The sequence below is a fragment of the Musca domestica genome, unplaced genomic scaffold (assembly GCF_030504385.1).
Source record: "Musca domestica strain aabys unplaced genomic scaffold, Musca_domestica.polishedcontigs.V.1.1 208, whole genome shotgun sequence".
Lineage (NCBI taxonomy): Eukaryota > Metazoa > Arthropoda > Insecta > Diptera > Muscidae > Musca > Musca domestica.
Window position 1 is genome coordinate 114,717 of NW_026712256.1, and position 27,597 is coordinate 142,313.

The following is a 27,597-nucleotide window of genomic DNA, read 5'->3' on the forward strand; positions in this document are numbered from 1 at the left end:
TTATTGAATGAAAGCAAAAAATGTCGGATATAGCACCAAATTTGAGAATAAGTTTAGATTTGTTTGACTTGGTCACCTTTGCCACGAATTATGGCCTTCAAACGGCCAATGCAACCGTCAAATGATGCCCGAATGTTGCTAAGCGGTATTTTGGCCCATTACCGGCGAAGCCCTTGCTTGAGGTGTTCCACACTTTGGTATTTTTAAGTGCCAACCTGCTTTCCAAAATACTCCAGACACTATAGTCCAACGGATTGTATCCGGAGATTTTGGTGGCCATTGTGTGCTGGAAATGAAGCGAGGAACCTCATTTTGTAACCATTCTTGGGTGGCGGGTGCTGAGTGCGAGGGTGCTGAGTCCTGTTGGAATGTCCAAGGTCTGCGGCCAAAATGTTTGCGTGTCCAAGGCTTTAATACACCCTCCAGAATATTTCCGCGATAACATTCGGCATTTATTCTGATGCCACGGTCGATTAATGCCATCGGAGAGCGACCATCGGCTCTTATGGTGGCCCACACCATCACCATGGCCGGCGCTTGAGTTCTGGTGGCTAACCGAAGGTGCACATGTTCAGCTGACCTCTTTGGAAAGTAAACATTCTTCATGGGTGGGTGGGTGTTAAAAATAGAATTATTGTTCTTATGATGTCTGCTTCTTTACAGTGCCTAAGGTTGTAGCAGTCATTAATAAATTCGTTTGTTGCGCTAAAAAAAATCCGAACAGAATAACATAGCACAAATCATGAGATGGTATTAATTTGAGTTGTGTTTTTAAAACTACAAAATGATATAGCCTACTTTTAGGAGGAAGCTAAGTATTTTATAGATCAAAGATCTTGGACGTATGTTGTGTACGTTTGGCGATACAATCGAATAGATGTAGTCTGGTTATCGATCCTGTAGTTCTGAACATTATCCTCAATTTACGCCCATGTGGGTTAGCACATCGTTTTACCTTCCTCTGTGGAACGTGTAGTTTCTTCTTTATACCACTGTAACAGCGAAGCGGGCAGTGCAACAAATGTATGGGGCATGGTAGAAAAATATAGGTAGACGCATCGACACAGCTGGTGGGACAATGAACTGTCAAATCAATTTTGGAATTGAAAATGTTAAATGAAAAATTATTAAAATTTGTAAAAATTGTTGAAAAACACGTATTATAATAACCTCCGAATGACGTCGTTTAAAAGAGCATAAACATTCAAAAAATTTCGACATATCAATGTTTCCAAGCGCTGGTGCATCTACCTGTATTCTTCTACCATGGTATGGGGTTATGTTGACGTACGGGAAGAATTTGAGTCTCCTTCTGTACGTGGTCCACTGGTGTTATAAGGAGGTAGTCAAAAATCCTTATATTGTCCAGTTGAATGGTTTTGGATTTGCTACCATATACTCTAAGGTTTTTTTTTTTCGGGTTGTAAATATGCATTGGACATGAACTAATTTGTTTATAGTTGATTATGTCCTCTCTTTAACAATATTTCTATGTATAAAGGAGTGAAGTTTCTTTTAACCCAATTTTCCTGTAGAGGAGATAAGAAGCGAATATGAGATCTAATCTATTTAACGTATTATTTTCATCTCTTTTCAGTTCTCCGTCTTAAATAGCGGAAGTACATCATTCATTCAATATTTTTCTTCCAAGCCTTTAGCGACGATTTCTTGGTGATATTTATTGAGATCAAAAAGTGATTGTTTTCAAACAAACTCAATGTTATCCTCAAAAAGGCGTTTCATTAAAAAATCACATCTTCTTTCATTTTCCTTTTATTATTTTCTGGTACAAAAATATATATTTATATTTATAAATAATGTTATAACCTGTTAACAGTTCAAAATTCAAATAGCACTCTCGTGACAATTAAATATTATATATTTCTTTTCTTATTAAAACATAATTAACTATTTAAAATATTTAAATTCATTATATTAGAATGAAAGAATAATAGGATGGAAATCATTTTAAAATTTCTTGCAAAAGAAGAAATTAACGATTCATTGCTTCTCATTAGCCACAAAATACAAAAATTAAAAAAAAAAATAAACTATACTATTATACATTTAGGTAGTTAGATAAACACAAAAGATATCAAAGGCTATATATCCTTTGGTATTCTCACATCACTCGTTCACATCACAATTAGAAATTTTGTACAAACACCCGTTGCATAATTCCTATATATTTACATTAGATACAAAAAAAAAACAACTAGTTTATAAGAAGTAAATTCTTCATATCTTTACTACCAATCGGCCAAGGCAAACATGGGCAATTTGGATCTATCGGTTAGTTTTAAACTAATCAAAACTTCTTCCGTTTGTCGGGCGGTATCCAAGCCAAAGACATCCAGGGGTTTCATGTTGAAGTGATTAAATCTGGAGGGAAGAAAAATATCATTACATATTCATATATTTTGAGGGGAGAATCTTTGCTTACCTTCCACCCGAAATATCTTGCAGGAATTTGTAGTAGCTAGGTCTCAAAGTTTTGGGTTCCAAGATACCGGCATGGAACAGCACCGCTGTGCAGAAGGCATACAGCATTATCGTAAAACCTGGGACCTTGGGTACCTTCTTCTTTTCAATACCCAAATTGTAGACAATCTAGAAGAGAATAGCAATTTTAAAATCAGAAACCCGACATGAGGTTTTAACTATAATCTTGAATGCAGTTACATGTTCCAACCCCCTTGTGAAGTATTATAAGAATGTGTTCCATCTTACCTGTAGTGTTTTCCACATAACATATAGAGCTACTGTTTTGTCGGGATAGTAAAGGAAGCTTGTACTGGCAATTAGACCAGCTGGTATGGCAAATCTGGGATCGTCACGATTAAAACCATGTCTAAGGCCACAGGAAACAGACTGGAAAAATAAAACAAATAATAAATTTCCACACCCCTCTAGGACATCCCTCCTCCGCCGGTCTTACCTTAAATAGGAATGAGAAAGCACCCAAAAACAGACCCAAGTTCATTGTTTTCTTGGTGAACACTGTTTTTCGCCAATCCAATTTATTTTGGGCCACCTTTTTGATATTCAGCAAAAGTTTCAAGGCAACCTGGACACCGATACCACCCACCAATGGTTTGAGGCCACCCATAATGGAATAGTGAACACAGCTTTCTTTGTGATTACAGGTTTCATGTTTGCCTTTAAGTTTTTCAATAAACCTCGAATAGGCTTGTACCCAACCATTGATGGTGGCAAAATTTATTGGAGGACGGGATCTTTGCTGCGTTGTGGGAGCAGCAGGATTACCCTCTATACTCTCTTTGGTTGCTGGACCTTCCTCGGCTTTACCCACAAATATTTTCAGTAGACCAAATAGCGAATCTTTGCAGGTGGTTTTGTGTAGACCCAATTTATACAAATACAGTAATGCCGAAATACTGGCTCCAAACAAGAGAACCTGGCCATTTGGTATGGATTTCACCCAACCACGGGCCTCAGCCATATTCCACAGGGTCTCAGTGCCCACATTTGCCACATACAATGCCAACATTGGCCTTCTCGGCTCCCTCTCCACAACAATGGCCATTAAACTGGCCAAGAAACAAGGCAAAAATGCCACACTCGCCGTTGTATAATAACCCATAAGATGACGCATCAGACAATTGTACATAATAAAGCCATAGGCATTTGTCACCAAAAAGGCTGTGGACTGTAAAATGCCCCGGACTGTTTTCTTCAAATCATCCAAAGTGGGAATTTTACCACGCATAACTAGGGATAGCTGGAGGAAGAATAATATTCCGATTATTAGTAAAAAAAAGGAAAATTGAGGAAGGTGTTTCCCTTTTGCTTACCGCATAAACCATGGTATAAACTCTAAGGCAATAGGGTGTGGCGGCCAGTATAATACCAGCCGTCGCATTGACACATTTATCCGTCCAGCAATGTTGAAAATCTTTGCAGGTACAAAGTGACACCATTTTACTTTGAACTGTCATGTTGAAGCTCTGTGTATGGTTGGGATTTTAACTGAAAATAAAAAGGAGAGGATAACAAAATAAAATTAAGGATCTTGGGTTTTAGGGGTGTAAATATATGGTTGAGCATTTGGAGCGATACGACAATTTATCTACCATGGAAAAAATGTAGAATTTAATCTTATGTACGCCAATAAAAGGAATCATAAAAGACCAATAGTTAGAAAACAGAAAGAATTTTGAATTGAGATCTATTGCCACTGGGAGCATTATGAGTCGTGAAACCCTACAGGCCCTTGTGTTATGATTATTCAAAATGGTGAGCCTTTATGGGGTAGGTTCCAAAGGTGTGGGCCAATGTTGTCTATTTCGTTTCGGATCTAAGTCTGATATAAATGTACCAGATTTTGATTATATCGATTACTTCATTCACCACTGTAATAATTTTTTGAAAATGTAGAAATGTGCGTGAGGCACCAGACATAATGGACCGAAGTATTCCCAATCATTTAATACGGAAAAAAGATTGGGATGAGCCCAATTCAAAGAAAATGCAAAATTTATTTCCAAATTTATGCGAATAATTGTTAATCAAAATTTAAACCTTTGATGGGAAAGGTATCAAAAGAGGTGGACCGATGAATTATATATTCACATCAGATATCTGGTTACCAAATTTTAAAAGAATGGCAGCAGACATGTTTTGCTATTTATGAAATACATAAGTATTGAAAATTGTGACCTTTTGTGGGGGAGGTACCAGAAGGGGTAGTATTATACAAATAGAAATACTGGTATGTGTGAATTTTGAAAGGAAACGGATGCTTACTTCGCAGTTATGAGCGTTTTTATACCCTCCACCATAGAATGGAGGGTATCATCAAAATACCGAATATCGGGAGGTACCGTTCGTTATATGAGGGCTATGCGAAGACATGGACCTGCACAGATAATTTGCTGTCATAAGCTGCAATAATAATAAATAACCAAGCCACCGAAAGGAATGAGAAGAGTGAGTACAAATGTGATGTTTGAGCGGTTTATGGGATGGTGGGATCATCGGTCCTTGTTTTTCTATAAATGAGGAAGGACGAGGCGTTACCATGAATGGAAATCGATGCAGAATCATGACCAACGAATTATTGATGCCAAAACTTCAAGATATGGATGTAAACGGAATGTGATTTTAGTATCAGTATCAGTCTTGATGCGTAAGCGTGTGAAAAGGCTGGGTTTTTAGAAAATCGTTCTAAAAGCGTACGAAAAGTACCAACATTTACTAAAAACTTAATGCTTTCTATTGGACAAACGGAATGAGCTTGTATTCTGAAATTAGAAATGACACTGATAGAGTGCAGAATAGATATGTCAAAGGTGTTTCGGAAATTCCAACTTTAAGTTATCGAAAAGTTTTAAAATGGTATTAAATTTCTTAAATGGTAGGGTTTGGTATTATGTGAACGGATAATACAAAAAAAAATTGATATTGGGTATGAGAATCAAGGTTGAAACGTATGCTTGATATATGATGCAAATGTTTTGGAAATGTGTACGAAGTGTGTAACCTGTACTAAAGTGTACTAAATTTGGAACAGATCAATAATATAGCATTCTTTTTATACCCAACACCATACATAGTATGGAGGGTATATTAAGTTCGTCATTCCGTTTGTAACTCATCGAAATAATAATTTTAGACCCGGTAAAGTATATCTATTCTTGATCAGCGTAAAATTCTAAGACGATTTAACACTGTCCTTCTGTCCGCTACAGCCAATACAAATTAAGATAGAAAGCTAAAATTTCGCACAGATCTGTCTTATTCTGTCTTTCCACGAACACATTTTTCATTGGAATTCCCTGAAATTGTACACCAGGAGTTCTTTATGAGTACTTAGCCCCTTGACAGAGAATTGTCTATAGAAGTCCACGATATCGTATATTCCCCATATAACAGCACCTCCCGAAATTAGGTATTTTGATAATTTTAGCCACATTTTTCAATGAAATTGTTGCAGAGAATTGTCTATATAGGTCCACGATATCGTATGGCGCCCATATAACGGTACCCCCCGATATTCGGTATTTTTATGATTTCAGCCAAGTTTTTTAATGGAATTGTCATAAAATCCACAAAAGGGGTTCCATCTGAGTACTTTACCTCTTAGAAGATAATTGTCTATATAGGTCCACGATATCGTATGGCGCCCATATAACGGTACCCCCCGATATTCGGTATTTTTATGATTTCAGCCAAGTTTTTTAATGGAATTGTCATAAAATCCACAAAAGGGGTTCCATCTGAGTACTTTACCTCTTAGAAGATAATTGTCTAATAGGTCCACGTATAGCGCCCATGGTACCGTTACCCCCAGATATTAGGTATTTTCATGATTCTTGCGACATTATTCACCGGAATTATTTCAAATTTCATATGCAAAGTTCGGAACCGTTACTACAGCTTATGACACAAATTACTTATGCATGACCAGGTCTTTGTATAGCCCCCATATATAGCGGTTTTCATACGAGCGGTATTTTTCAACAGAATTTTTTTTTTGAAATTTTTCAAATTTCTTCCAAATGGTGGAGGGTATAAAAAGTTCGGGCCGGTCGAACTTAGCTGCTTTTTTACTTGTTAAGTAAACAAATTTTTGGGAGCCCTTAAAGTATGCTATAAAAATAGGAAATATAACTTGTGGAAAATGCCTTTTCATATGTCCCTAACATGATGTGTAATTGGGCCTTAAGATGCAACCAAAATCAATAATGCCATTGGGAAAATTGAAGATTAGTTTTCATATTGTTTCGTTTGACGAGTCAGACGAGTTATGCCAGCGCAATCGTCCAGTTTGTAAACTTCCTATTTTATAAAGTTCATTGCTGTGTTTTAATTGAAGTACGGGAAATTTTCAACATGGGATCACTATTTGCCATAGCCCCCAAAAGAATGTACCTTTGGATTTAAAGTACTGCGAAGGTTTAAGACTCATTTTCCAACCAATTTGTTGTAATTTGGCGTTTTAGCTGGATATATTATTTGGCATATCTTCTTGTTGTGGTACATCCTTTTTGTAGCCTCCACCATACTATGGAGGGTATTTTAACTTTGCCATTCCGTTAGTAACTCCTCGAAATACTCATGTCAGACCCAACAAAGTATATATATTCTTGATCAGCGTAAAATTCTAAGACGATTTAGCCATGTCCGTCTGTGTGTCTGTCTGTCTGTCCGTCGAACAAATTGAGATAGAAGGCTAAAATTTTGCACACATGTATATTTTGCCAGTAGGCAGGTTAAGTTCGTAAATGGGCCATGTAGGTCTAAGTTATCATATATCCCCCATATAACGGTACCCCCCGATATTCGGTATTTTGTTGATTTTAACGACATTATTCACCGGAATTGTTTCAAATTTGGCATTTGAAGTTCGTAATGGATACTACAGCCTAAGACAGAAAATAATCTGTGCAGGTCCACGTCTTCGTATAGCCCCTATATAACGGTACCTCCCGATATTCGGTACTTTGATGATTTTAAAATTTGGAACTATTTTGGAACTGGGTAAAATTTACCCAGGACATGATTGGGTTCAAGTGTTAAATGGGGGTTATTACAAATAATGGACCAGCATTTAATATTTTTTGAGAATATTTTTAAAAAACATTATATACTGACAATACTAAACTCCAAATTTGAAAACTGCAAGAATTTAAAAGTTTTTACTAAAAGCTGTAAGTTCGACCTAGTCGATCTTTGAATACCCTCCACCATATGGAACTATTTTTGAAATTTTCAAAAAAATAAAATCCATTTAAAATTCTGTTAAAATTTTAAAAATACCGAATTTAGCCGTTATATTAGGGTCTATACGACGACGTCAACCTGCATAGGCAACTTGTGTCATAAACCATTACAATATTCAAATGCAAAACTTGAATAAAAAATTCGGGGAATAATGTAGCTAAAATCATCAAAATACCAAAAAAGGGAGGTACCGTTATATTGGGGCTATACGAAGACGTAGACTTGCACCGACAGTTTTTTGTCATAGGCTGTAGCATCCGATATGAACTTCAAATACCAAATTTGAAACATTTCCGGTGAATAATGTCGCTAAAATCATCAAAGTACGGAATATCGGGAGGTACCGTTATATGGGTGCTATATGAAGACGTGGACTTGCACAGACAATTTTTTTTTCATAGGCTGTAGCATCCGTTACGAACTTCAAATACCAAATTTGAAACAATTCCGTTGAAAAATGTCGCTTAAATCACCAAAATACCGAAAAAAGAGAGTTACCATTATATAGGGGTTATACCAAAACGTGAACCTACATCACCCATTTTTAATACCAAAAGTCCTGCAGACATAATACAGTAAAATTTTATCAACCTACTTCATTTCGTTCGGAAGCTAGAGTGATTTCCACAGACGGATAGACTGTAGACGGACGGACATCGCTAAATCGACATAGAATTTCATGCTGATCAAGAATAACAAATAAAAATATGATAAGCACATGTGTTACTTTCAACAATACTAGTAAGGACAACTGCATACCTTCTGCATCCTACACAATCCAAAAATGTCGCATTTCTGTACCTAAGGGTTGAACCTCAGCGACAATAAAACAAATGCCAAAAAAAAATATAGAAGTACGAAGAGTTGGCTGTCGCACATACAGGGTTGCCCATATTCGACGGACCCATCTGGCAACGCCATAACTTTTGACAGAGATGTCACATCGCTTAATGACATACCGCGTTTGAAGCGTCAGTCCAAGCAGATTTTTACCATGAACCAACACACGAGCGCTCTGAAATAGTTGAAATTTACAAGAAGTCAATTGTGAAAACTCAACGTGCTTTTAAAACATTAAAAAATGTGAGAAGTGCGCCTTCTAAGAACACCATTAAGCGTTTATACGAAAAATTTTCGACTGGTAAGGCTTTTTCTAATCCGAAGAGACCATATAAAAGTCGACCAAGGCGATCGGCCGAGAATATCGCTGCCGTAAGAGCCAGTGTTGAGAGGTCCCCAAGAACATCCCAAAAACGCCGTTTTCAGCAGTTGGGCATGGCTTGGTCCACTTTACAACGGATTATTCGCATTGATTTGCATTTGTTCCCGTACAAAATTTAATTGACCCAAAGAATGTTGCCTGCGAACAAGCCTCGTCGATGGAATGGGCCCAAAGGTCGAATATGGGCAACCTTGTATAAGTCGTTAAAAAAATACAATTAATGTTCGTAACAGTGGCTGAGTGCGTGGTATGACCAAATATCCCAAGTTCAAACACCTAACCGAGGATTGTTGATGGGTAACTTTTCGAGGGGTCACAAATCGAATATATCCTATTATTTAAGACATTTGGTTCATTTCACTATAAAGAGAAACTGTATTCAATGCGACATGTGAATATTCCAGCTTCAGCCGCGTTGGGGACGTTGATGAGGCAGTTTGTGTCTCAACCACCCATTGATCCATTTCCTGACTACGCTGCTGACCCCATAAATATGCTAATATGAAAAATAATTTCATACATTTGTGTTTTTCTGAAAATTACACAGCAATAAATTATTAACACAAATCACACCAGCAGTTCAATGGTCAGCCGTGACAACAAAAGCAATAATAAATTGCGATAATTAGGCAAGTTTTAATGCACTTTGAAAATCTTGCTATACTTTGTTTGGGAACATGTATATATATGTATATGATGATATGTAGATTTGTTTGAAAAAACGCCGATTATAAGAAAAAAATTGCTCTATGATTAGATTACAAACAATGATATGCAATTTCCTAATAATAGTTCTAATTTTAGTTCGGAGTTTGTTCGTACATTGACATCACTGCGTTTTCAATTCCATAGTAGAATTGATAAAATTATGGAATTTAAAATAAATAAATTCGTTGGTGGTCATTGAAAACAGGGCACAATTTTATTTAATAGAATAACGTACTCAATGAGTACGTGCCAGAACAAGTGTACTATGGTATCATATCAAAAGTTCAATGCAAAATTGTGTGATTATTTTCAACAAACTTTTTCGACATACGTCAAATGGCGCCCAACGTAAGGACACATAAACCAACGAAGATGGATTGAAAGGTTTTCAATCAAGTCGATATCTGAATCAACAAAGTTCTTTTCACAAAGTAATTGTTTTCCAAAACCTGGGTATTCCCTGCCTTACCCCCTGATAAACATTACCATCGTTCTCCACTAATAAACAAATGTTGTTTTTATAAAAACAACAATAATGGGATTAAACCTGACCATTTTGGAACAACAAAAGATATCAGCTTTGTATTTTTTTATTTTAACACTTGAAAATGACTAAATGGATTAATTATATGGCGCCCAACGTGGGAAACGTGCCACTATAGTATCGTAACAGTATACAATTTTATGGTTATTCTGAAAAAAATCCTTCGATATATTTATATATGGCGCCCAACGTAAGGACATACAAATCAATGGAAAGGAAGTGAAAATTATGACACTCTAGTCGATATTTGTGTTAACAAAAGCTCTTTTATTAAATTATTGTATCTCGCTTGGATTCCAAATGTATAAAATTATCTTGACATTTGTATAGACAAAATACCGCCCAATGTTATAAAAATGCCAGAGAAAGGTACTTTACTATCATATCAATGTTTTTTTTTTTAAGAATCCTTCGAGATATTTTAAATGGCGCCCAATGTGAGAACATATAAATCAACGAAGAGTAATTGAATGTTGACATTTCACCAAATAAACGTTTCATATTTTTGTTCCAAATGTATGTTATTTTACTAAGTGTACTGTAGTTCACTTATAATAATAAATAACGAAAGTTCAAAAAAAAAATTGTTTCGTAACTTTAAAAAAATTTCTTCCACATTCGTCAAATGGCGCCCTATGTATGGGCATATAGAATAACTAAGATAGATTGAGAGTTTTAGACTTAAGTTGATATCTAATCAACATATATCCTTTCACGAAGTAAAAATAAAATTAACATAGCACGAGGAGTTGGCATTTGTATAGAGAAGATGGCGCCCAATGCGAAAACAGGCGAGTATAAGTGCACTATAATACTTTACCAATAGTTCAATAAAAATTGCATGGTAATTTTGTACAAGTTCTTTAAACATACTTAAAATGGCGCCCAACGCAAGGACAAATAATACATCGAATTTGTAATAAAAGTTTTAAACTTAGTCGATATTTTAATCAATATATATCCTCCCAAAATAATTGCTGATACATCCAAAATTTAAAACGAAAAGTTGGCATAGACAAAATGGCGACCAATGTGGGGACCAAAAATAAAAAAGGGATTATAAATAAATAAATCTGAATTCAATAATATATTGATACCAAATCTTCATCATTTCATTCATTCATTTGTAAACACCAGCTAATTATCAAATCAACGCTTTCTGCCCCGCAGGGTATAACTAAAATTTTTAAACCCTTAGCCATATGGCTAGAAAGGGTAAATATCATTTGATACGGCCAAACGTGCCTCAAATTTGCACGATAAATCTCGAAGGGGGTATCCGATTTGGTCCAAACTTGGTACATCGTAATATTATTATCAAACTTAGATCGAGTTCGGAAATGGGTAATAGGTCCATTCCTTATGGTAGCCCCACCCAAAAAAAAAAAAAAAGAGCTGTAAGTTCGACCGGGCCTTTGAATACCTTCCACCACTTGGAAGGAATCTGGCAAAATTTTCAAAAAAATAAAATCATTTGAAAATTCTGTTACAATCTTAAAAATACCGAATGTAAACGTTATATTTGGGTCTATAGGATGACGTGGACGTGGACATAGGCAACTTTTGTCATATGCCATTACAATATTTAAATTCAAAACTTGAAAAAAGAATCGGTGAATAATGTAGCTAAAATCATAAAAATACCGAATATAGGGAGGAACCATACTGGCTATACCAAAATGTGGACTTGTGCAGACACCTTTATGTCATAGGCTGTAGTATCCATTACGAACTTCAAATACCAAATTTGAAATAATTCTGGTGAAAAATGTCGCTTAAATAATCAAAATACCGAAAATAGGGAGGAACCATTATATGGGTGCTATACCAAAACGTGGACCTACATGGCCCATTCTTAATTGCAAAGATCCTGAAGACATAATATACATTTGAGTAAAATTTTATCAACCAACCTCATTTCGTTCGGAGTTCGGATGGGGTCTAAAATGTATATTTCGAAGTGTTACAAACGGAATGGTTGGAGGGTATAAAAAAATACTGCATAGAAAGAGAAAGGATAATCCGATTTTGCTCCAACTTTGCAAATCCTAATATTTCCATCACTGCTACGTCATGTGCGAAAAAGGACAATATCGATCCACTCCATCAAGTACCTCCTTCACAAAGGGTCAAAATTTTGAATAATTATAACTCTTATAAAATGTTAAGTAAGTGTCCGATTGTCTTCAAATTACACGCATCACAATATTTTTATTACGCCAAGCTCTGGTGGGAAGATGGAATATATCGATCCACTCCTTTTGAAAATTCCCCCACAAAGGGTCAACATTTTCAATAACCATGAAGATTATAAAACGCGAAAATAACATACAATACCATTCAGAGCTGACACATCTCAATAGTTCTATCAGCACAATATCTGTTATAAAGATGGTCGAGATCGAACCATTTTCTCTGGTTCCTCCCCCACAAAGGGTCAATATTTTGAATAACCAAAGCGATTATAAAATCCGAAATAGACATACGGTTCTCTTCATATTTCACACATCCTATTATTTCTACTAAAACAAGATTTGCTGTGAAGGGTCAAAATTTTGAATATCAATGAAGCTCATAAAACGCGAAATTAAAACCGGATCCAATCAAACTCGGCACACCTCAATATTTCTATTAAGACAAGATCTATTATAAAGATGGGAGAGATCGGACCATTTCTTCTGGTATCTCCCTTACATAGGGTTAGATATTTTAAAACCAAAAAAAAAAAAAAAAACGCTCAAAGCAAGCGAAATAAGCATCCAATTCTTTTCAAGTTTCATTACACAAAATTTGTTGCTAACACAAGATCAATTGTGAAGATGATATATATCCTCACCCACAAAGGTCACAATTTTCAAAATTTTTATATGTCACAACTTGCGAAACAAGTCAGCGATTTTTTACACCTTGTTACATCTAAATATTTCTCTCAATTAGAAGCCTGAGTTGAATATGAAATTTACGAATTCACATGAAATTGGATACAAATGTTCGATTTTCTTGTAATTTTGCCTATACCAATATTTTTATCTGTATTAGATGAAATATGACAGGTACCTCACGCACATTTTAACATTTTCTAAAAATTACACATATCTCGTATTAAGTGAAGGAAGTAAGCAATATAGTTTCAATGACATTGTGGGTCAATGCCTTTTAATAAAATCATATCCCAATCTGAACCGATTTCAATATAATTTGACAAAATTTACTTTTACACCAAATACCGTCACACCTTCCATATTTCATTGAAATTGGTGTACCAATCGGCCGAAATATATATGAGAGCTACATCCAAATCTTAACCGATTTCTAATTAATTTGTCAAATATATTATTGTAACTAAATTCAGCCGAAAATTCCAAATCTAATTGGAATCGGACATACATATCGTGTTTGGTGCATAAAATACATGAAATCGGCCGAAATATATTTGGAAGCTATATCCAAACCTCAACCGATTTCAAAACAAAAAGTGTGTTTTTTTTTTTGTCAAAATTTAGTCACTCATGCAGAATTTCATTGGAATCGAACATACATATCGTGTTTGGTGCATCATGTGAACAAAATCGGTCGATAAGCTATAAACGAAGAGCTATATCCAAATCTGAACCGATTTTAATATAACGTGGCAAACGAATTTTTTAGACAAATTCCATCACTGCAATGTGGCGTACACATCGTGTTTAACACACTTTTTCCTCTTTTATTGATATAGATTAATTATTTAGGTCCGATATGAAATAAACAATATTGGCCCATTTCTTCGAAACCAACTCGATTTTCATAATCATAACATAAGTCAAAATATATTTCAATAATCGAACATTGCCTGAAGGTGTACATCTGTCGGCCAAACCGACTGATACTTTTTAACTAGTTTTTTTATACCCTCCACCAAAAAAAGTATGGAGGGTATATTAATCATTCCGTTTGTAACTCATCGAAATAATCATTTTAGACCCAACAAAGTATATATATTCTTGATCAGCGTAAAATTCTAAGACGATTTAGCCCTGTCCGTCCGTCTGTTGTAATCACGCTATAGTCTAAACAAATTAAGATAGGAAGCTAAACTTTTGCACAGATCTCTCTTTTGTCTGCAGGCAGGTCAAGTTCGAAGATGGTCTATATCGGCACGATATCGTATAGCCCCCATATAACGGTACCCCCGATATTCGGTATTTTGATGATTTTAGCCACATTTTCTAATGGAATGATCTGAAAATCCACACAAGATGTTCCTTATGAGTACTTTATCCCTTGAAAGAGAATTATCTATATAGGTCCACGATATCGTATAGCCCCCATATAACGGTACCCTCCGATATTCGGTATTTTGATGATTTTACCCACATTTTTCAACGGAATTGTCTGAAAATCCACACAAGCAGTTCCTTGTGGATACTTTATACCTCGGCAGAGAATTATCTATATAGGTCCACGATATCGTATATCCCCCATATAACTGTACCCCCCGATATTCGGTATTTTGGTGATGTTAGCCACATTTTTGAATGGAATGGTCACAAGGGTTTCTTTATACACAAGGGGTTCTTTGTGAACACTTTACCCCCCGACAGAGAATTCTCTATATATGTTAACTATAACGTAACGATACCCCGCGATATTCGGTATTTTGATGATTTTAGTCACATTTTCCAATCGTATTGCCTGAAAATCCACACACGGAGTTCTTTGTGATCACTTTACCCCTGAAACGGAATTGTCTATATAGGTCCACAATATCGTATATCCCCCCATATATCGGTACATTCCTATATTAGATATTTTAAATATTTTAAAAGAATTTTTAATGGATTTTATTTTTTTTTTGAAAAATTTCTAATTCGTTCCAAATGGTGGAGGGTATTCAAAGTTCGGTCCGGCCGAACTTACTGCTTTTTTACTTGTTTTTTTTTTTTCGTTTAATCACAACAAAGTCACATTAAAGAGGTTAAGGCTAAACAATGCACATTTAATTACAAATGTTGTTAAGTTTTTTTGCTTGTCGTATTTTATTAAATTGTCGAGACATTAAATTGTAATTCTGTGACTAATTGAAATTATTATTTTTTAAATTTGTTTTTAAATACACAGCTGAGATGAAATCAACATTTCACTGTATTCTGAGTACTGATACATTCAAAAATATCAAAAAATGTGTTTTTACGTACGCTTCCAAGTTGATAAACATAAGATTCACATTTTCCATATTTTTCTTTTTATAAATATTTACACCACAATTTTAAAGCACTTCAACACGCATTTTTCCAAAATTTTCTTTACCTTAAAAAAATTATGGAAACTTATTACACTCCAAGGAAACCCCCAAAAAATTACTCTTCCAACGCTTGTCAAACACACAAAGTTACTTCAAAATATTAACTAAAAGTTGAGTTGGACATTGAAAAGCGCATAAGGCCAAAAATCTACTCCGGTCGCTGAGTTAATGTTCTATCCGACCACCAAACTATTGCAGCAACAAAGTAAACTTTTCCATAAATAAATAATCTAAACAAAAACAAAAACAACAACGTAACGAAGTAGCAAAAGCGGGGGATAAGATAAGCCAATCACTTCCATATAGCCACCAGTCGTCGTCGGGTCAAATACAGTATTACTGGCCAGCCGTCGTCATTGGCTTCTGGCTTCTGTTTATAATCCACCACAAATACACCGGCTAATGATGTTGCTGATAAAGTTTTTAATAAAAGTTGATAGAAAATGCGATTAAAATTCGATTGCATTGAGGCGGGCGCAGAAGACCAAGTCGTCAGTCACTTGGTGGAGAACTTAATGAAAGCTACTATAATGGGGGAAGTATATTTTCACTTGATTTTCGGCAGAGACGTACAATTGTGGCGCACATGTTCGTCAGAAACTTTTGAAATAATATTTTCTCACGCAAGCGATAACATGAAATGACAGAAATGATTATTTGACATTAAAGGGTTATTGATTAGGCAAATGGTGGCATACAAATTGGTGAGACCAATAATGACGAAAAAGTATTCATAATAGTCTTCCAAATATAGTCGACCTGTGGAAGGTCCTCTTTCCACAAAAGACCTACCAATACCTATCAAAACTTCTCTATTGGAAGTCTATTGGAGGTCTCTCTTCCACAGACCTTTGGAGGTCTCTCTTCCACAGAAGACTTATTGAAGGTCTACTTTTCATAGAAGACCGACCATAGAAAATCTACTGAGGGTCTTTTATCCATAGAAGACCTGTGGAAGGTATGCTATTCATAGGAGACCTATTGGACCTACTGGAGGCCTTCTATTCATAAAAGACCTATTGGAGCTTTTCTTTCCACAGAATACCTATTGAAGCTTTCTATCCATTGAAGGCCATTATTACAGGTCTCCTTTCCATAGAAGACGTATTGAAGGTCATCTGTCCATAGAAGACCTATTGGGAGTCCTCTATCCATAGAAGACCTACTAGATGTCCTCTATCCATAAAAGTCCACTTAATGACTCCATATCCATAGAAGACCTATAGATGGTCTTCTATCCATACAATTTCTATTGAAGGCCTTCTATCCACAGAAGACCTATTGAAGGACTTCTATCCATAAAGGACTAGTTAAAGGTCCTGCATCCATAGAAGACCTATTACAGGTCTCTATCCATTGAAGACCTATTGAAACACATACGTAGAAGATCATTTAATGACTCCATATCCATAGAAGACCGGTTGAAGGACTTCTGCTCATTGAGAACCTGTTAAAGGTCCTGCATCTATAGAAGACCTACTGCAGTTGCTCTATCCATTGAAGACCTGTATCCATTTAATGACTCCATATCCATAGAACACCTATTGAAGGTCCTCTATCCATAAAAGTCCTGTTGAAGGCCTTCTATCCACAGAAGACCTATTGAAGGACTTATATCCATAGAGGACCTGTTAAAGGTCCTGCATCCATAGAAGACCTGTTGCAGGTCATCTATCCAGTGAAGACCTATTGAAATACATCTCTCCGTAGAAGACCATTTAATGACTCCCTATTCATAGAAGACCTGTTGAAGGTCTTATATCAACATAAGACGTATTAAAGGACTTCTATCCATTGAGAACCTGTTAACGGTCCTGCATCCATAGAAGACCTACTACAGGTCCTCTATCCATTGAAGACCTATTGAAAGACCTCTATCCATTTAATGACTCCATATCCACAGAAGACCTATTAAAGGCCCCCTATCCTTGGAAGACCTGTTGAAGGTCTTATATCCCCAGAAGACCTATTGAAGAACTTTTATCCATAGATAATCTGTTAAAGGTTCTGCATCCATAGAAGACCTCTTGAATGTTCTTTATCCATTGAAAACCTATTGAAAGCCCTCTATCCATAGAAAACCATTTGATGACTCTATATCCATGGAAGACCTCTTGAAGGTCCTCTATCCATAGAAGATCTATTGAAGGCCCCCTATCCTTGGAAGACCTGTTGAAGGTCTTATTTCCCCAGAAGACCTATTGAAGGACTTTTATCCATAGATGATCTATTAAAGGTCCTGCATTCATCCTCTATCCTGGATGACTCTATATCCATAGAAGACGTCTTGAAGGTCCTCTATCCATAGAAGACCCATTAAAGGTCCTCTATACACATAAGACCTATTGAAGGTTCCCTATACTTAGAAGACCTGTTGAAGGCTTCTATACACATCACAGTAGAAGGATAAAATTTCCATATCAGATCATTTGAAGGTATTTAATCCAGAGAAGAAGTATTAAAGGCCTTCTATCCATGGAAAACCCATGGAAGATTTTATATAGAAGACCTATCAGAGTTCTTCTACCCGTAGAAGACCTCCTGATTGTTTCCCACCTATAGAACACCTCTTAAAAGTCTTCTATTCATAAAAATCCTCTATCCCCATTAGTGGCCTATTTAAGTAAATATTTCCTAAATTTTATATCATCTCCCCATCAGTGACAGCTGAAATTGGCCATCGCTGCCCATTCATTTTATTGATTGTGTTGCTCACGCTGCTCTACTCCCTCAAGGCATGTTATATATTCCATAAAATAGTTTCACTATTTCATATTTTCATATTTTTGTTGGTTGTTTTCTAAATTGGCCGATAATGTCCAAGCGCATATGCATCGATGCGTTTCGTTGTAACAGCATTGCATGCCATGGCGCTATAGATAAGACTAGGTCAACTAATCGAATAAATTTTATAAGCTGCATTTGTTGTAACAATTTTAAAATACCAAGTTGTTGTTATTGGCAAATGTAGTAGAAGCTTGAGTGCAATGCATGGCGCAATGAAATGTTTAATTAAAACAAACAAATATTGGCATTCAACTTGGCACCAAAAAAAAACTCGGTAATATGGAAATTTGGAGGCATGCAAAACTTCATTTCAAGAATAATTGGATTTTCTTGGCAAAAGTCACTGAACTCAAAGGTAAAATAAAAAGAACACTTTCAATTAATTAACATGCAATTGAGGAAGAAGAAAGGTGAATTAGAAAATACTTAAGGTAGGTAGGTAATCTGAAACAGTTTTCATTTCGAATTAAGTGTTTGAATTGAATTGGGGAATTGCAGAAAACGAAAGAAATATTGTCAATTGGTGTAATTTATTCTACAATTCTCAGACCTCAACTGAAAATTAAAGAATAATTTTGAATAAGTAAAAAAGCTGTAAGTTCGGGCGGGCCGAACTTTGAATACCTTCCACCATTTGGAACAAATCTGGCAATTTCCAAAAACATAAATTCTGTTAAAATCTTAAAAATACCGAATGAAGCCGTTATATTAGGGTATATTTGACGATGTGGACATGCATAGGCAACTTTTGTCATAAGCCATTACAATATTCAAATGCAAGACTTGAAAAAAATCGCTGCATAGCGTAGCTAACATCATCAAAATACCGAATTTAGGGAGGTACCGTTATATGAGAGCTATACGAAGACGTGGACCTGCACAAACAATTTTTTGTCATAGGCTATAGTATCCATTACGAACTTCAAATACTAAATTTTTCCGGCGAATAATGTCGCTAAAATCATCAAAATACCGAATATAGAGAGGTGCCGACATATGGAAGCTATACGAAGGCCTGGACAATTTTCTGTCACAGTTGGGACTACCCATTAAGAACTTTCAATACGAAATTTGAAACAACTTCGTTGAATAATGTCGCTAAAATCATCAAAATACCGAATATAGAGAGGTGCGGATATATGGAGGCTATACGACTATCCATTAGGAACTTTCAATATGAATTTTGAAACAATTACGGTGAATAATGTCGCTAAAATCATCAAAATACCGAATATAGGAGGGTACCGTTATATGGGGGCTATACGAAGAGGTGGACCTTCATACGGAATTTTTTGTCACAGGCTATAGTACCGATTTCAAACTTCAAATACGATATTTAAAACAATTGCGTTAAATAGTATCGCTAAAATCACCAAATTACCGAATATCGGGAGGTATCGTTATATGGGGGCTCTACGAAGACGTGAACCTGTATATGCAATTGTTTGTCCTTGGCTGTAGTACCCATTAGGAACTACAAATACGAAATTTGAAAACAATTCCGGTAAAAAATATCGCTAAAACCATTAAAATACCGAATATTGGGAGGTACCATTATATGTGGGCTATATGAAGACATGGACCTACATAGACAATTTTCCGTCATTGGTTGTAGTATCCATTACAATCTTCAAATACGAAATTTTAAACAATTCCTATATATAATGTCTTAAAAATCTTAAAAATACCGAATACTGGGAGGTACCGTTCTATAGGGGCTATACGAAGACGTTAGGCTGCATAAGTAACTTTTTTTCATAGGTTGATCGGCATGTAGACATAATCGATATGAATTCAATCGCATGTCATCATAGCACACATACATCAAAACTATGGCATATATCAAACATATGACTTGGGGTCCACGCCCTCTGTTTAGCCTATGGCGTTCCTGCAGGAATAGAAGGCAAAAATACATTTTTGGTCGTCGATTTTGTTCTCCTTCATCCGCTGGTCCAGGTTCGCACAGAGATATATGGCGCAAAGAAAAATATAGTGTCAATTCATCTAGTCCTGGTAGCGAAAAATAATCCAGTTTGCATTTCCTTGAACTAGTAATTCAGTCTTGGCGGGGTTTAATCCCAGACCATTATCATGGGCCCAACTTGACAGCTGTATTAGTGCACTTTGCAGCTGATCAGAAATAGTTGGAAGGAATCTCTACCACTTATCAGTAATACCACGTCGTTAACGTAGCCGACTATGTTTATTCTCGAAAGCCACTAACATTTGTTTGTTGTTTGTTACCCACAGCCGTAATATGCACTCCGTAACAACGATATTCAGGGAAATATATCAAATACAGCTCAGAAATATCTTTGCCAAATTTTCGAGATCGGTTCAGATTTGGATATAGTTCCCATATATATTTTTATCCGATTTCAAATTAATTTCGCACCAAATGGGCAATACAAGTCCGAATTTAAAAGATACAAATGCTTCGGCATATTTAGCCCTTTGATTTATAAATTATAATTATAATCATAGCGTGTATGATTGAATTCTCCCATAAAAACTTTTAATTATTAAGTGGAGCTCAACTAAATTAGCAAAGTGGTATAGGGTGTCATAAAATCGGCCCCGCCCGACTTTAGGACTTTCTTTACTGGTTTTAAAAGTACTATAAAAGGCATACCCTTACGGATATGTGATTATTGTCACAATCCGGCTACCTTTCACGGCATAAGATTCAATAGGTGTATTGTCAAACTATCATTTCTCATTATCGTCGGCCTGTCTACACAATCACTGTATGTCTGCATTATTACATATTGCACAGTCTCTCCAAATACCAACTTCAGACAAGGTCAAAACAAATCTTCCACATTATATGAAAGGTATTCACAATTTAGTGGAAAAATCACAATTTATTTGATCTTCACATTTTTCTGAGGGTGCAAATAATGATTCTGACATTGTTGCTTTGATTTTGAATATCCTCATGCCATGCTGGATTTTTTATACATTTTCTTTCATAATAAACAAATAATGAATAAGTTCGCCGTATATGGCCTCCTGTATCTGATTTCATAACGTGATTGAAATTATAAAGGCATTATTCCTATTCTTATTATTAATATTGTTTACGTCAATCAACATTAGAAGTGTGTATTGTCGTTTCTCCAACTAACGCTTTGTATTCTCGAAATACATTTTTATGCATTGCTATTTTTAGATGCTATTGTTAAGTGTTAGTTAATAAAGAAAAGTTTACAACTGAATGTGCATTCATGAAGAAAACGATTGATCCAATTAAACTGCATTTACTTATCCCATTAATAATATGCATTGCTACTGACGATTAATAAAACAGGAATCGCTATAGATAAATAGTTTTAGTTATATTCTAAAGATACAAATTAGTTCCATCGCAATTTATATGTCAATCAGGACAATTGAACTTATTGCAAAAAATTAACAACTCATTCTTCTGTAATTTGTTTCTAGTCCATCGCTTAGAAAAAGAAACATATTCGACATATTGTGTTTCTATAGTTAACTTCTAACGTCAAACATATCCACTTCACATCAGGTGTGATTATTCAATATTCGGAAACCTTCATATCAATTTTTATTTATGTTGATAAGAGAGAAACACATTTATGGAGGGCGAAGTGTTTGAAGGAAAAAAATACTAACAAATAAAATAGAAGCTAAGTTAACCCGGACCGTACTTTTGATACCCTCCACCATTTAGAAGGACCATGAAACATTTCAAAACAAAACCAGTAAAGAAAGTCTTAAAGTCGGGCGGGGCCGACTTTATGATACCCTACACCACTTTGCAAATTTAGTAGAGCTCCGCATAACAATTAAAAGTTTTTATGGGAGAATTCAATCATACACGCTATGATTATAATTATAATTTAAAGTTCAAAGGACTAAATATGCCGAAGCATTTGTATCTTTTAAATTCGGACTCGCATTGCCCATTTGGTGCACAATTAATTTGAAATCGGATAAAAATATATATGGGAGCTATATCCAAATCGGAACCGATCTCGATAAAATTTGGCAAAGATATTTCTGAGCTGTATTTGATATATTTCCCGGAATATCGTTGTTACGGAGTGCACATTACGGTTGTGGGTAACAAATATGACAAGTCGAATGAACAGTATATATGGGAGCTATAGGGAGCTAATTTGACATACTAGCTTTTAGACTCAATTCGGTCGTAAGTGCTAAATTTTATCCAATTTGGGCAAACATTAGACGTTTGGTGCAAAATCCAAGGTAAATCGTACGAAGTTATATATGGGAGCTATATTCAAATCTGAACCGATCTCGATAAAATTTAGCAAATGTATTTCTGAGCTGTATTTGATATATTTCCCCAAATTTTGTTGTTACAGAGTGCATATTACGGCTGCGGAGGACAACAATAACAAATCGGATGAACAATATATATGGGAGCTATAGCTATATCTGAACCGATTTCAATCAAATTTGGCATACTTATTTTCAGGTCCAATCTGATCGTACGTGCAAAATTCCATACTATTCGGACTGATATTCCACGTTTGGTGCACAATAAAAGGCAAATCGGACAAAGATATATATGGGAGCTTTATCTAAATTTTGACCGATTATCTCCAATTTCAATAGGGTTCGTCCTTGGGCCAAACAAATGATTTGTGCAAAATTTCATCTGAAAAAATACATGGACAGACGGACGGACGGACATGCATAAATCGACTCAGAATGTTATTCTATGCAGATCATCAAAAAGAACTATGGGTCTATCTCGTTTCCTTTTGCCTGTTACAAACAAATGCACAAAGACATAATACCCTGACCACCTTGTGGTGTAGGGTATAAAAATACCTCGGAAAACACCGCTTAAATGAAACCATTGTATGGAAGCTATACGAAGACGTGGACCTGCATAAGTAATTTCCACATAACAATTCCGAAGTATAATGTACTGAGAGGTACAGCTATATGGAGGCTTTACAAAGACGTCTACCCGTGGGTAGTACCCATTAAGACCTTCAAGTATGAAATTTTAAACAATTCCAGTGAACAATGTCACTAAAATCATCAAAATACCGAATGTCGGGGGATATCGGATATCGTGGACAATTATCTTTCAGGGGGAAAAGTACGCAGATGGAACTTCATGTAAGGATTTTTAGACAATTCCATTGACAAATTTGGCTACAATCATCAAAATACCGAATATTGGGAGGTACCGTTATATCGGGGACTATACGAAGACATGGACCTGCAGAGAAAATGTTCTATCATGGATTGTAGTACCCATTACGAACTTTAAATACGAAAATTTAAACAATCCCCTTAGATTATGTCGCTAAAATCATCAAAATACCGAATATTGGGAGGTACCGCTATATGAGGGCCATAGGAAAACGTGGACCGACATGGCCGATTTACGAACTTAACATGCCTACTGGAAAAACAAGTAAAAAAAGCTGTAAGTTCGGCCAGGCTGAACTTTGAATATCCTCCATCATTTGGAACGAATTTGGTAATTTTCAAAAAAAAATAAAATCCGATAAAAATTCTGTTCAAATCTTAAAATAAGCCATTACAATATTCAGATGCGAAACTAGAAAAAAAACGGTGAATAATGTAGCTAAAATCATCAAAATACTGCATATCGGGAGGTACCATTATATGGGGGCTATAAGAAAACGTGGACCTACATGGCTCATTTTCAATACCAAAAGTGCTGCAGACATAATACATATTTGTGTAAATTTTTATCAACTTACTTCATTTCGTTCTACCACACAGACGGATTCGTTCTAGCACCTAAATCTAGTACCTATATCGACATGGAATTTTATGCTGATCAAGAATATATGTACTTTGTGGGGTTTAAAATGTATATTTCGAGGTGTTACAAACGGAATGACAAACTTAGGGTATCGTTGAGGGTATAATAAGCACAGGTGCAAAATGTTAGCCCATATTTAAATCTTTTTTTAGACAGTAGGGTTGTTTGATGAGCATTTTAACCAATCTCGAAACCCAACACATAGTGTCAAGTGTTTGATAGTGTCTCTGTGGCTTTTTCTTTTCACTGAAACTTGCTGATCATTCAACACGACTCAAAAGAGAAATAAACAGAAAAAAGCACCATTCAAATTTGAACGAAGTTTTACAGTCAAATTTAAGACCTTAAATAATATGAAATATTCATATGTACGTACGACTCTACCATATCAAAAAATAATCCAAAGAAAATGTCCGCCGAATAAAAAAATGTAGGTAAAAACTTCCAAATAGGAATTAATGTTCCTATTTCTAATGTAAATTCTTCCAAATATTTCGAATTCAATGACTACTTAATGTAGGGTACATGAAATTATAAATTGATAAGAACCACTTTGGAACAGCTGAGGAAAGTTTAAAATGAAAACAAAAACAATTATATTGAAACCTCCATCTAAATATGGGTTATCAAACCACATGTCCACATAATATGGTTATTTAATATATGTATGAGGAATAGCAGCAAAAGCTTATTACCATAAATTCTGTATTTAAAAATACCGCAGACGAACATTAATGTAAATATAAAGGCGCACGAAGTTTTATAGATACAGAGATGGAACATTTAATACATTAGTTTATTTTTATTTAATCGAGAAAGTGCCGCAGAACTACCGTAAAGGAACGTCAAGAGGAATATATTAAGTAAGGATGAAGATCTCACTTCTTGGGAAATAACCTGACGAACTGGCCAAAAACCATGGCGATTCATCTGTAAGAGTGACTTACCGCCATCCTTTACTACTTTTTGTCCCTTGTCTCCCTAGACTGGTCCAGTTCAGCAGTCAATATCTATTTTGTCAACAGATCAATGCATTGTTTGTTGATAGAAAAAAACGATTCTAAAGTTTCTTTTTGGTTCACATCTCAGATCGAAATGAAAATTGGTATTCCTTGAAATGTTGATTACAAGGATAGATCTGTTCAAATAGAAACGTCTTGAAACCACGAACAAAGGGCGAAGATATATCCTAAAGTTTCAACAATCCAGTCGAAATCATACCAGCTTTTTAAATCGGCTATATGATAGCCGAGTTTAAAGTTGCGAAATATATCATAAATATGTGGTCAATGCATATAAAGGCCTTAAAACGTTTGTCCTCAGAATCCGAAACTCTTTTAGGATGGGTTAGCATTTTTGACTAATATAATGCTTCTTTTATTATCCGTTCTATTTCCGATGTCACCACTAGCCTAATCTGACACCAGAAAGAGATCAAATTAATTATGAAACTGGACACTGACTCCTTGAAAAATTGTACTCGCAAATCTAGATCGATGAGGCTCTTCGCGATAAGATTATCTGTATTTAAAACTAATGTAATACATAAAATCATTAAAATATCGAATATCGATAGGAATCGTTATCTAGGTGCTATACGAATGTGTTTTTTAAGACTATAGTACCCATTACGAACTTTAAATATGAAATTTAAAACGATTCCGGTGGAAATTGTCGCTCAAATCATCAAAGTACCGAATATCGGGATGTACCGTTATATGGGGGATGTACAATTTATATGGGGGATGTACAATTTTCACGGACAAATTTCTGTCATAGGCTGTAGCATCCGTTACGAACTTCAAATACCAAATTTGTAACATTTCCGGTGAATAATGTCGTTTAAATCACCAAAATACCGAAAATACCGTACCATTATACGGGGGCTATGCCAAAACTTGGACCCACATGGCCCATTTTCAATACCAAAAGTCCTACAGACATAATATACATTTGAGTAAAATTTTATCAACCTAATTCATTTCGTTCGGAAGCCAGAGTGATTTCCACAGACGGACAGTCATCGGAAGGGTATTGCAAAATCGACATAGAATTTTATGCTGATCAAGAATATGTATTCCGTGGTGTCTAAAATGTATATTTCCAGGTGTTATAAACGGAATGACAAACTTAATAATCCCTCCATACTATGTTGGAGGGTATAAAAATGTGAAGAGGCGGAACTTGCTCTATTTAGGTTACGTTCAAAACGGCGTTACACGTATTGTAGCAATTCTTTCTTAAACTGCAGTTGTTTTTTCTGTATTTATTGGGAAAACTTATTTTTGTCGCACTATGTATAAGGACCTGTGGAGTAACTGCAAAATCAGAAAGAGAACGTATTTTTGTGGCCAATTTCAGATCGATCATCTTCAAATAAATTAATTCTGACCCTAACACTGACTTTATGTTAAATTTTGTGGACTAAGACTCAGATCGTCGATAAATGATGATCTGCATTCTAGATGGTGGATCTACGATCAATATTTCAAAATGATTCAAATTGCTGGTCAAAAAACCAAGTTTAAATACAATACCAATTTAAATTAGTTTACAGCATAAATTAATTTGTATAGCTATCAAAGACCGTAAATTAGTTTGAGCGCCAATAACAGATAATTCTAATAATAGCGTAGTTGTAGGTGATATATCGAGTTATTCCAAAATGTATTTGTTTATTAAGGGCGTTTTCTTTTCAGATAGTCTTCAAAGCTAAATATTCGGCACTGCTAACAAAAATGAGTAGTGTATCTCTGCATAGGTATGTGGTTTTAAAACAAAAATACCAATTCTATAAGTGCCGCAATCACCCCATACAATTCGGATTTTAAACAAATACGTCACTTACGTGATAATAACAAACCAACCGGCAATTACTTACCAAATAAAACTCAGACCTTGTTGTCTACAACCACTGACGGACGATATTGTCGAATTCGAATTCAATGCTGAAGCTCCGGTCAACTCCCCACCAATTTTCTGCAAATCACCATTGACCGACGGAGAATGGTAAAACTACTAGAAAACTCATTAATTATTAATAAGAAACTAGTTTACACTCAGACGAAGCACACACACATCTGTTGTTATTAAATTGTCGATGGCCGGTTTGTGATGTTTGTCTCGTTTTTTGGGGAAGAAAGTTCAGACACTGAAGCGTAACGATGTGGAAGACTTTAGAAACTTTCCATGGATGTCATTTGTTTAACTTTTGGAGTTATTTTATTGATTTGTAACATGGAATGACCCCACTTCCGCGTTATGGAATGACCCACCGTTGGGTTAGGCACTGGACACAATTATCTCTCACTCACTAAATGCAATAACAACAAGAGAAGACGACAACTAGTTGTTATTTCACTTTGTTTTTGCTTGCACAAATGGAAAAAATGTAATAATTTTATTGCTCTATTTTTGTATTTTGATTTTAGCTTTCTTGTGTTTATTGTTGTCGTCTGTCTTTTGTTGTTCAAACGAATCATCTGATTTTACACTCCCAATAC

At 35.5% G+C, this 27,597-nt stretch overlaps 1 protein-coding gene across 3 annotated transcripts; it reads right to left on the reverse strand.

Moving 5' to 3' along the window:
- Positions 1–1,832: 1,832 nt before the first annotated feature.
- Positions 1,833–27,597, reverse strand: LOC131802418 (transmembrane protein 135-like). 3 transcript variants are annotated; one of them, XM_059122617.1, is made up of 7 exons: positions 27,173–27,597; positions 26,976–27,109; positions 3,816–3,990; positions 2,939–3,742; positions 2,731–2,871; positions 2,444–2,610; positions 1,834–2,382 (listed from the first exon to the last, which is right to left on the reverse strand). In XM_059122617.1, the coding sequence occupies exons 3-7, from the start codon at positions 3,957–3,959 to the stop codon at positions 2,250–2,252; spliced, it is 1,389 nt and encodes a 462-aa protein (XP_058978600.1). In that variant the 5' UTR covers positions 3,960–3,990; positions 26,976–27,109; positions 27,173–27,597; the 3' UTR covers positions 1,834–2,249. The 3 variants fall into 3 exon arrangements, with proteins under 3 accessions (XP_058978602.1, XP_058978600.1, XP_058978599.1); XM_059122616.1 differs by having other exon boundaries at positions 26,976–27,112; XM_059122619.1 differs by lacking the exons at positions 26,976–27,109; positions 27,173–27,597 and adding an exon at positions 15,510–16,012 and having other exon boundaries at positions 1,833–2,382.